This window comes from Hemiscyllium ocellatum, chromosome 6 (assembly GCF_020745735.1).
Source record: "Hemiscyllium ocellatum isolate sHemOce1 chromosome 6, sHemOce1.pat.X.cur, whole genome shotgun sequence".
Lineage (NCBI taxonomy): Eukaryota > Metazoa > Chordata > Chondrichthyes > Orectolobiformes > Hemiscylliidae > Hemiscyllium > Hemiscyllium ocellatum.
In genome coordinates, this window is record NC_083406.1 from 101,995,660 (window position 1) to 102,007,663 (window position 12,004).

At 36.7% G+C, this 12,004-nt stretch overlaps 1 protein-coding gene across 2 annotated transcripts in view; it reads right to left on the bottom strand.

Annotated features, from left to right (window-relative positions):
- Nucleotides 1–2,617: 2,617 nt before the first annotated feature.
- The window catches only part of rab6a (RAB6A, member RAS oncogene family), a 73,868-nt gene continuing 64,481 nt past the window's right edge, over nucleotides 2,618–12,004 (bottom strand). For both annotated transcript variants that reach the window (XM_060826208.1, XM_060826206.1), the window contains exons 7-8: nucleotides 6,316–6,382; nucleotides 2,618–4,829 (exon numbers count right to left, since the gene is read on the bottom strand). In XM_060826208.1, the coding sequence (XP_060682191.1) occupies nucleotides 4,765–4,829; nucleotides 6,316–6,382 (132 nt within the window). In that variant the 3' untranslated portion in view covers nucleotides 2,618–4,764. The remainder of the gene's footprint in view (nucleotides 4,830–6,315; nucleotides 6,383–12,004) is intronic.

Sequence of the window (12,004 nt, forward strand, 5' to 3'; positions counted from 1 at the left end):
GATCGAAGATGACATACAGAAGAATTAGAAGTGTTGTAAAGAAAAAAAGAAGTTTTGACTAGAGGGTGGTGGGTATATGGAATTCAATTCACAGTTTCATTGAGGTTGTAGAAACCCTCAATTCATTTGCAGCCAAGATCCTATAACCTATGGACCAAATAACTGAGATTAGAATGTTCGTCTAGCATCTTTTTCATCCTGTTAGACTTTATGGGCTGAATGATCTCTTTGAGCCACAGGTTTATGGCTCTAACAATTCCAAACAGCCAATAACATTGTGTCTCTAATACAATTTAAATTTATGCCTTTCCCCGTCCAACTCTATTTTGATTTAGTCCCTGCCCTCCCCTTCACTGTTTGATCACACAGCATTGCCCTTTGATGTGAAGGGCACTGCTTGTCACTGGCCACTCGGGTGTTTTCCTATCTTCCTGGTGGTGGAAATTGAATAAAGATTTGTACATTTTGTGTCTTTCACTGTCTCACACACCTGCACATACACACCATGGGTGCTGGGGAAAACATAAGCACTACCACAGTTAGGTGGTAGTGTGGGGGTTAATTTTTTAAAAAACAGAGGGAAAAAAAAGAAAAAAAATGAATAGGAGAAAAAAAAACAAAAAAAAGAAAAAAAATTATATTCATGCCTTTCAAATTAAACAAATACATCTGCACATAAAATGTAAATTTTAACCAATTAGATTTAAAGCATACCAGCAAAGTAACAACTTTGCAGTAATAGAATACTACACTTCATTCTGCTAGAGCAACCTGACCAACTGCCATTGTATAAAACTTTAGTCATATACCGTAATTGGCTTATTTTGTGCTGAATACATAAACATAGGGATCTCTCACTATATCTGCAAAGAGCATTTAAAAGATTACATTGGAATCTGTTGAGAGAAGGTTTACTCAGCCAATTCCTGGAAAGAGAGTGTTGTCTTTGAGGAAAGGTTTGGCAGGATAGTCTTAGATTAGATTCCCCTACAGTGTGGAGACAGACCATCCGGCCCAACAAGTCCACACCGACCTTCCGAAGAGTAACCCACCCAGACCCTTTTCCCTCTGACTAATGCACCTAACACTATGGGCAATTTAGCATGGAGAATTCACCTGACCTGCACATCTTTGGACTGTGGGAGGAAACCGGATCACCCAGAGGAAACCCATTCAGACATGAGCAGAATGTGCAAACTCCACAGTCACCTGAGGCTGGAATCAAACCTGGGTACAGTCACTGGTGCTGTAAGGCAGCAGTGCTAACCACTGAGCCACTGTGCTTACATTCACAGTAGTCAAGGAGAATGAGGTATTTGGCTGAAACGTAAGGTTCTTGAAGGGTCTTGAAAGGCAAGGTGTTGAGAAGACATTTACTTTGGTGCAGAAATCAAAGCGAAGACCATAGTTTAAAAATAAAGGGAATTTGCTTTAAGACAGATAAGGAAAGATTGCTACTTTGGAGCTCTTTCCCAGAGAACATTAAAGGATGCGTCAATGACTGTATTCAAAAACCTATGCAACTCTACCTTGATCAATTAAGCTAGTCCAAGGGTTATGGGAGATAGGAAAAGCACAGTTAAAGCCACAACCAGATAAGCCATAAGATTATCAAATAATGTAGCAGACTTGATGGCCCAATGGTCTATTCTGCTCCCAATTCTTATGTTATGACAACTTATGACTATTTCCAAAAATCATTTGGGCACAATACTTCAAACCTAGAAGAAACATTTATTTCTGGGACCATTGCAAATCAAGAGCACGAGTATTTTACTGTTTAACCATGATATTAAAGATATAGTTTGCAAAAATGCCAATATTTTTCTTCAACTAACTAGTTGAGCTGCAGGTAATATGGCACTGGCTGATAAATATTATTTGCATTCACTGAAATCAGGTAAAAATGTGCACTACATTTCATTATCCTCTTAATAACAACAGTTAATCAAGCTTATATGAAAAAGGACCAACTTACTTTCTCAACACTGAATGCATATACAAACTTGCCACTGGCTAGACATAATCAGCTCCATATTGTAGTTTGCCACAGGACAGAAGGACATAATAGACAACGCATTATAGAACGGAAATTTAGATTCTAAATAGGGACCAAGCTTGGAAATAGAATAAAGATGGTTTTTAAAAAAAAATGAATAAAATACACTGCCAATAAGAATGATGTGGAATAATTTGGTGCTCAATATCAAAATCAGTAGCATTCAGATATTTGCGGAATTGACAGGGAAAGATGATTAAAAAATAAGGTACCAACAAAAACGGTACAAAATCAAAAACATGTTTTAATGTGACTATACTAAATCATTAACTACTTGCAAAAAAAGCTTAGTAAAACAATCTGCACTCTGGTCTGATGCTAAAAGCTTGTTCTAATATTAGACAATGCATTTTGGCTCTCACTTGTGTCAAAGATGGAAAAAAAAAGTGCCTCATGAACATGCAATGGTCTGACTAGCACACTGAACAGACCATAATGTCTTCAATGAACTTATATGGTCATTTTTCATCATTCATTATCTTCCCCTCAATTTTACATCCACAACTCTCAGTTTAGACCATAAGAAATATAAAACAAATAAAGAACCAGCAGTTAAAATACTTTGAATAGGCAGGTGTTTATTTTGTTCAGGCTTTGGGTTTTTATTTTACATTATCAAACAGAGCTGAGGTACTAGTGATATTTTGGACAAAAATTTTTCCATTTTTTCCGTAACTTCAAGGGTTATCATAGTAACAATACATACGCAAAAGTAGTAATGAATATACAGTTGCATGGGTACAACAGTCAAGCCAAATAAGCCATATTCTGTTCAAAAACCGTACTACTGAAACTGCACACTACTGCACCACAGAAGCTTTGATAGCTCAATTTGTGAAAGAATTTTCAAATCATACTTGAGAAAAATGCTGCTCTCGAAACAGTGTTCACAAGCTTGTTAGTTTTGTCAGTGTATAAAGAAGTTCTAATAAAAATCAGCATGCTCTTGTTTGGTCAAAGAACTTCCTCTGTTGAGCTTGAATAATAATTATTTATTTAGCCATTTAGATATTTTGGTGAAAAAGAATTCATTTTAGTGTTATTTTCTTGTACTCCCAAGAAAAATGTTTTTACATAAAAAATACAAATGGCAAAAACATAGAAAAAATAACCCAAGCCACACCATCTTACAGTATTTTCAGTAGCAAAATTATGAAAAAATTAGTAACCTAACAATGGATAAGCAAATCATTACAGCTCTGGCATGCAAGGCTGGGAAGCAGCCATTTCCAGGCAAAATCCCAAACTTTAATAGATGTCTCATGAAAACTAGGACATCGCTATACCCATGAATGCCACACCAAAAGTAAGGCAGAATTATGATTCTTAGCAACAATGAGACCAACCATACCTGCAGCCCTACTTTAAACAACGTATGGGTGTAGGCACTTAAAGGATGCAAAAATCCCAACTGGAGGGCATGACAGTTCCATTTGTTTATACTTTCTCCAATAGGAATAAGTGGTGTACAGCATTAACTGGAAACAGTTTCTCCACCCCACAACCAGTTAGTCTAAACATACTTCAGATACTTAGATCAGAAAGAATGTTACATGTAAAATAAAGCTAGTGTGTTCATGAAGTAAAACCTAACATGACAAAAAAATTGGTCACACAAATCTAAAAGATTTAAAAACTGGAGTACAGAATAAATTAAAAAGTGGGGAGATAATTCAAGTTAAATAAAAATGCTAAATTATATTCTGGGTGTGTTAGTCAAACCACACAGAATTACAAACTTCTAACCAATATGGAAGCCCTAGAACAAAAAAGGCATAAACGATGCATAATTTTACAAGTCTTGCATGTGAAAGTTTTCCTTCCTTCAAATGCACAATTGAAGTGATCTCTGTATGCTAGATGACATTTTAATTTTACGTGTGCGCAAGTGAGCAAAGAGAACTTTCCACCGTCCACAACACAAAGGTTTGATTTTGATCTTTTTCTGCCCATTCAATGCAAATTCATTTAGCTGGAAACAGTGCATAATTATTTGAAAACGCACATCTGAGTGGCCATCACCATGTTAGTGTACACAACCAAACAATGTGACAGAATTTTATAAAAGATGCTGGACTCACAACGTGCTAAAAAAAGGAACTCAACATTGCATTATAGATGAATCATGCACACAATGATTTGGGTGTTATATCACAAACTGGAACTGTTAAAACTAACAGATTTTTGTAAAGTTTAAGAGATGTTTGGTGTAAATTAAGTTTTTTTAGTTCTCTTTGCACCCTTGAGAAATTTAGTTTTGTCAACAGATCACAATGAGAAACCTATCATTTAAAACAATTAAAAAGGTCTAATTCACTGGTGTCTCATTGTTCAGATAATGTAGTCACCATCATAAAGCCACTTAGCATTCAGATGTTATCTGCATAAACTGTCCTTTACACTAAACAGTTACAGAATTCCATCATTAAAAGTGCAATATTATACAACGCAAAGAACAAAATGTGTCTTCTGATTAAAAGTAAACTGATGCAAGTTGAGTTTTGGCAATTACATATTTTTGTATTTATTTCCAATGAAGACACTGACATTTTCTCCACGTTTGTGCTAGTGAAGCTAATAGATCAATTACAAGACAGCCAGCAATGATGAATTGCAATACTTTACCAACAGGGTAAGATTACTAGCCAATATTCACACTGTGGTGGATGGTAATGACAAATAAGCAGTGGCTTATAGAGCCGATATTAGCAAGAGCACCCTCCCTCACTGACTGGTTGCTCTTGAGTCTTTTCCAGTTTTATATCAATCACTGAAATTGAATTGTGTTAAGGAAATTTACTAGGCACTGCCTATTTCTAAGTTAAAAAAATTAACAATTATAACACAAGAAACCTCAAATTAAATCCGGTTAAAACACTCCCCCAAAAACATTATTGCAAAACGTGTCAATTTTAAAAGAACAAATTAAGTACATGGTACCAAATGAAAGCAGTTCAAATCTCAGAACTAAACTCCTCCACTAGTGCTAAAAACAATTTAAGAAATGAACAAATAGCACATTTGACACAAGCCTGATGGAACATCCACTTCATTCAATCTCCCTCTGCTTTCTCCTCACTCAACTAGTCTCCCTTTTCTAGTTTTCTGACACTTTCAAGCAATCGTTGAAGATTGACTATTCCCTTGCGTTTACCGAAACAATTGTTGTCCATGGGATCTGAGTTTTTTGGCTAGGCCACCATTTACAGCCATCTCGAATTATCTGGGAGAAGTTGGTGGTGAGCCAACTAATTGTACCCTGCAGCCCCAATGTGACGGCATACCCAATGTTAGGAACAGAACAGTTGGTGGGCGGCACGGTGGTTAGCACTGCTGCCTCACAGCGCCTGAGACCCGGGTTCAATTCCCGACTCAGGCGACTGACCGTGTGGAGTTTGCACGTTCTCCCCGTGTCTGCGTGGGTTTCCTCCGGGGGCTCCGGTTTCCTCCCACAGTCCAAAGATGTGCGGGTCAGGTGAATTGGCCATGCTAAATTGCCCGTAGTGTTAGGTAAGGGGTAAATGTAGGGGTATGGGTGGGTTACGCTTCGGCGGGTCGGTATGGACTTGTTGGGCCGAAGGGCCTGTTTCCACACTAAGTAATCTAATCTAATCTAAAAAAAACTCCAGAAAATTGACCAGCAATCATGAATGAATAAGATAATTCCAAGACAGCATTGTGCAGGTTGGAGAGGAAGTTGCAGATGGTGCTGTTCCCATTAATTTGGACCCCTTGTAATCCTTGTTTGTAGGGGTCTTGGACTGGGAATGTACTGTCAAACGAACCTCAAGAATTATTGTAGTGCATCTTGTAGATGGTACATACACCATTACCAATGTGCATTAGTGAAGGGAGAGAATGATGGAAGTAATGGACTGGATGCCTTATGGCGACTATTACATTTTCAAGCATTGTTGGAGTTGCACTCATTCAGCCAAGTAGTTGGGCCTAGAACAATATCCTGAGGAATTCCTGCCGTGATGAGCTGGGGCTGAGATGATTGACTTCCAACAGTCCTTTTATTCCAGGTATGATTCCAACAGCAAAGAAATTCCATTTGCTCACACGGAAACACCAGCATTATATGCAAAATGTAAAATCAATTCAAACATGAAAAGCAAATAAAGTCAAATGTTCTGCTAAAACTGCTTAATTTTCATCCAAGTTGAACAAGTTAGTATAATTTTGCTGTATTGAACAGATATATTTTAAAAAAAAACAAGAAAGTTTAACAATACAAGCCAAGAAAAGGATACTGTCTTCTCTGCTCTTATCCTGTGTGCTTTCCATTCCAGGCAAGGCAGCAGCTACACGCCGGAAAAGCTGGGGAGATATATATATAAAACTTCATTTTTTATTTTATTCATAATTTATAGAAAACTGTAGAAAAAGGTGATAAAATTAGAAAACTGAAAATTAAAAAATAGAAGGGGAAGCTTGGATATAATTAGGAATAAGAATGTAAGAACAGAAATAGGTGATTCAGGACCTTGAAACTGTACTGCATCTTTAAGCAAATTTGAAGAGTCTCAACCAAAACCTGAGATCATCTAGCCACAAAAGATCAACTCAGCAAGGATAAATTCCTGCAAAATTCCCATATCATCAAATGCGATACAAAAATAAATTGCAGAAATAAATTAATAGACCAAATACAGCATACCTTTCAGGCAAAAATATTGTAGATGCTGCAAATCTGAAACAAACAGAAAATTCTGTGGAAACTCAGGTCTAGCAGAGTCTGTGGAAAGAGAACAGAGTTAACGTTGCTTCTTCAGTTCTGAAGAGGAGTCCTACCGGACTCAAAACGTTAACGCTGTTTCGCTCTCCACAGATGCTGCCAGACCTGCTGAGTTTTTTCCAGCATTCTCTGTTTGTTTTAACTTTCTTAAGAGCTGCTTTAAGCATCATTAAAAAAAGAAAGTTACAAGTTTTATTAATAAATCTTAACTTTTGTCAACAATTCAAAGGCATTTATACTCAAAAGCTTTGCATTAAAATATTGTAGTCCAGACAACTTCTACATTAATTTAAAATTACAAAATATTCCAATATTTGTGTAAAACTAAATCGGGAAAATTCTCCAGTTGGACAGTCTGTGAAAACCAAGTTTCATTGTAAAAAATATTTCATATGAAGTAAAGTTCGTTGTGCACTAAAATTGCTACAGGTAATTACTGACATATTGACATATATATTAATATATAGAAAATATGCATGGTAAATGCATACTTTGGGACTGGAGCAACGTTTGCAAGCTGGATTCCCCAGAAGTCAATATTTGGATCATGTTTTGCTTTTCTTGATCTAGATTTTTGACCTAGACTTGTATTGCCCAAGGCACAACTTTAAAATTTGCAAATGGCAAAAAATGTTGAAAATTGAGAAACATAAATAGAAGGGTGATAAACTTCAAGGGGACAGAGACTGGCAGAATGTCAGATGGAATTAGACGCAGATATGCATGAAGTGATAAATTTCAGTAGGAAGAATGAGTAGGAGACACCATAAAAGATACAATTTTAAAGGGCATGTCAGAGGGTGTAAAGGAGCAGAGGGACTAGAAATTCTGCATGCTCAAATTGTTGAATTTGGTACTGCAGGTTGAAACAATAACAAAAAGGATACATGGGATTCTGTGCGTTATGTAGCCATAGAACATAGAACATTTCACCACAGTTACACTGTAGGATCGAGTATACAGAAATATACAAATGGAGCATGTAAGAAATGTACCGAACTAATGATGATGTTCATCCAAATGCAGAATGACAAACTAGAAAATGAGTTTTTTTTTCCCAGGACAATTTTGTATAGCAGTACATTCAAGAGTCAACCAGGGAGCAGGCTATCGTAGACCTGGTAATGTGCAATGAAATGGAATTAATTAATCCTCATCATAAAGAAGCCTCTAATGATGATATAATAGAATTTCAGATTATGTTTGAAAGGAAGAAGTTTGAGTAAATGACTAGTAGTTTATAGTATTTTAAATCTAAATAAAAGGTAACGTGAAGGCATGAAAGTACAGCTCTACAAGGTGAACGAAGCAACTTTCATGAGGGAATTGGATCAGCAATTAAAGAGAAAATACACAAGACTGTATGCAACAAAAGTGGGGGAATGGGACGAGATAAGTTGCCCTTACTCAGCAACACAGATACAGTGGGTCTAAGGTTCTTCTGATATGCTAGGAGGAATCATTAACATATTTAAGTATCTGAAAGCATGGTGTTACAGGAGCTCATACAGGAGTGAAACAATTTGCCCATTTTTAAAACAAAATCACAGCAACAGTGTGACAGCAAAATATAAAAAGCCAAAAGAAAAAGGGATTACTATGTAGACAATTACTTTCAGTGGTGAATTGGGAAGGATTGGTTGAGGAATTTGAAATGTACACTTCATAAGGTCACTGAGGCAAGCACAGCACCTGATTTGATGAGCCTGATCCATGTAATTCATTTAATTTGACAGAACAGCATTATTTGTCCAGTTTTGTAAAGTATTTGTAAAAGCCACCTGACCAATCATATCTTAACTTGATCTGACTGCAAATTTGAAATCTTCCCCAGTTACAAATGTTCAGTTCCAAGGAATATTCTATAATTATATTCTTTCAAAAGAGACGACACTAGAAGTGACAGGACCCAAATAATCATTTCCTCCAGAAGTTGAACACAACATCTGAATATTAACAATTTCAGGCTTTGAGAAACAACTAAAAAGTCAACACTTATTCAGGACTCAAAAGTTGACCCTTTAACTCCCCAGTCCTATGAGATTATAAACAGTCAAATTTAACTCTGAAAAAGAAATATCAGAAAAAGAAACAGCAAGTGTTCCTGATCAAGGAAAAACAAATTTTAAAACACAATATAAACTTTAAAGAAAAAACTATTGTTCAGACTTGTCAACTTCAAACAACTTTACACAGAAATACTCTAACTGCAAATTATGGAAAAATTCAAGTTAAATAAAACATCTACACATTCTAGCAGGCTACTTTATAGTGCATTTGATGCAAATATTGAACTTAACCTGAAAGATCCTCAGGACCAAATGTTTCACCATCAATAGATTTTAGCATTTAGCACACATACATGCAAAACTGAATGGTGCAACTCTAATAGGCTCAATGTTGATGATAACATGATCATATCACTGAAGTATCTGCCCACACACGAAAATTTTAATAAAACTATGGTTACTCCACACAGCTTTTCATGGAAGTCAAACATCTTCATACTCATAGCAAAATAACATTTTTGTCCTCTGCTGGCTTTTGACTAATGACAGCATAAGTTGCATTAAAACTAATTAAATGTAATGATGAATATGGTGCGTTTCCATGTAGTTCACCAACACTGCATACATAAAAAAGGTAATCTGTCTAAATACATGAAAGTACAGCATTTAAGTAAAAGTATGTGCATCACGTCAACATTGAAATATGGTTTCTGAGCTCTGACCAAGTGTCAAATACAGATTACTGACTTAGTAATGGTTCAAATAAGATCAAGCACATTTGCAAATACAAACAGTTTAGCTCCCAAACTCAAACGGAAAAAGGAGTCGGAGTGAACGTAGAAAATTAATTAAGTGACAATTTCAGAGAACAAGGAAATGACAGAGGAGTTAACAGATATTTTGCAGTCTACATGGCTGACGAACCTAAAGAATACGGAGGAAGAATTAAGTACCAAAGTAGTATTAGACAAACTAATGTGGCTAAAGGCAGACAAGTCCCCTGGCCCTGATGGCTTGCATCCTGGAATCCTAAGAGGTAGCTACAGAGCTGGTAGATACATTGGTCATAATTTTCCATAAATCATGGTATTTTGGAGAAGTGTCATATGATTTGAAAACTGCTAATGTAACCACCCAATCAAAAAGGGAGACAGACAAAAATTGGGTAGCTACAGGCTAAAGAGCTGAATATCCTTTTTTTGAAAGTGCATTGAAATCAAGTAAGTAAATTGGGAAATGATAATCTAATCAAGTGGAGTCAGCATTGCTTCATAAAAAAGGGGGGAAAAAAGTGTCTGAACTTCTCCAGAAAGTGACAACCACATGCACAGAGGAGAACCAACAGATATGTTGCTTTTGAACTTTCAGAAGGTGTTAGTAAAGGTAATTCACAGTATGTTAAACCATAAAATAAGAACGCATGTTGTCAGAGATTATAATTTCACATGAATAGAGAATTGGCTCATGGGCAGAAAGGAGAGAGTGGGGCTAAGGATTTCTGAGGTTGGTGACCAGTCGGGTTCCACAGGAATCAGTACTGGGAACTCAACAGCTTACATTATGTATTAATGACTTAGAGGAAGAAAGTAAATACACTGTAGCTAAATTTTCAGATGACACCAAAATAAGTGGATTGGCAGATTATAAGGGGGATACAAACCGCTTACAGAAAGACATTAATGAGTTAGTAAATGGGCAAAAAGTTGACAATATGTATAATGTGGGAAAATGCAAAGTTGTTCATTTTGGAAGGGACAACAAAAAGAACAGAATATTCTTTAAATGGGGAAAAAACTGCAAAAAGCTGCAACACAAAAAAAGGTACTTGAGGAGTACTTGTGCATGAAAGTCAAAGCTAGCACATAGAAAGCAAAAAGACAAATGGAATGATGGCCCTTATTTCAGTGAGGTTGGAATATAAGAGTAGGAAAGTCTTGCTGCATCTGAGTGTTTTTTTTTGTCCCCTGAAAGATATTATTTCATTGGAGACAGTTCAAAGAAGGTGCACTAGGATAATCTCCAATATGGAAGGAGAAACCTATGTGCAAAGGCTCAATGGGTTGAGACTCTACTCACTAGAGTTTAGGAGAATGAGAGCTGATCTCATTGAAACATGCAGGATTCTTAAGGGGATTGATAGAGTAAATGCTGACAGGATGGTCCTCCCCATGGGAGAGTCTAGGACCAGAGGGCATAGTCTCAGAATAAAAGAGCATTAATTGAAGACTGAGATGAGGAAACGTTTCATCTTTCAGAAGGTTGCATATATTTGGAGTTCCTTGTTGCAGAGAGTTGTGGGGACAGAATCCTTGTGTATATTTAAGGGTAGACGTACACAGATTCTTGATCAGTAGGGGGAATCAAAAGTTATGGAGAAAGAGGAGGATTGTGGATGCAAGAAATGTCAGAACAACCATGAGTCAAGATTAGCGTGGTGCTGGACAAGCACAGCATGCCAGGCAGCATCTGAGCAGCAAGAAAATCAACATTATGGGCAAAAGCCCTTCATCAGGATGATCATTCCTGATGAAGGGCTTTTGCCCAAAACATCCATTTTCCTGCTCCTCAAATGCTGCCTGAACTGCTGTGCGAGATCTTAACTCTGATCTCCAGCATCTGCAGTACCCACTTCTGGCTAGAACAACCAGGACCCTATTGAATGGTAGAGCATGCGTGATTCTTATCTTATTAATTGAAAATTCAATAAGCTTCACAAAATTTAAATTTGGTATTAAATCTGAAGTTACTGTTAAATAGCTTCAAACCCAACACACTTCCTAAAAGGTGGACACCATTGGACTGAACTGAATTTGCCATAGGCACACAAAACAGAATTGTGTTCAAGCACATGATGCATTTAAGAGACAGGCTATAAATTGAAGGCACTGAAGCACACCACATAAAATTAAGCTCTCTAAATGCCTGTGCTTTGGTGCTTGAGTAAATACGTTGCAAAGCTTCAATCAATTTCTGGCTAACTACACAAACAGCTGGCACTCTATAGCAAGACTACTTATTATCTTGAATCTTACTGCCAAATGATCTGCAGTAATAGTCTGTATTGCTTTCATACTTGCATTCTTGGAAACTATAGATGAATGTTTATTAATAATAGATCACCAAAACTGCTACAAAATCTTTGACCTGAGAGTAAGAACCTGATGGAAATTGCAAAAAGGCTTCCCATTCCAGATC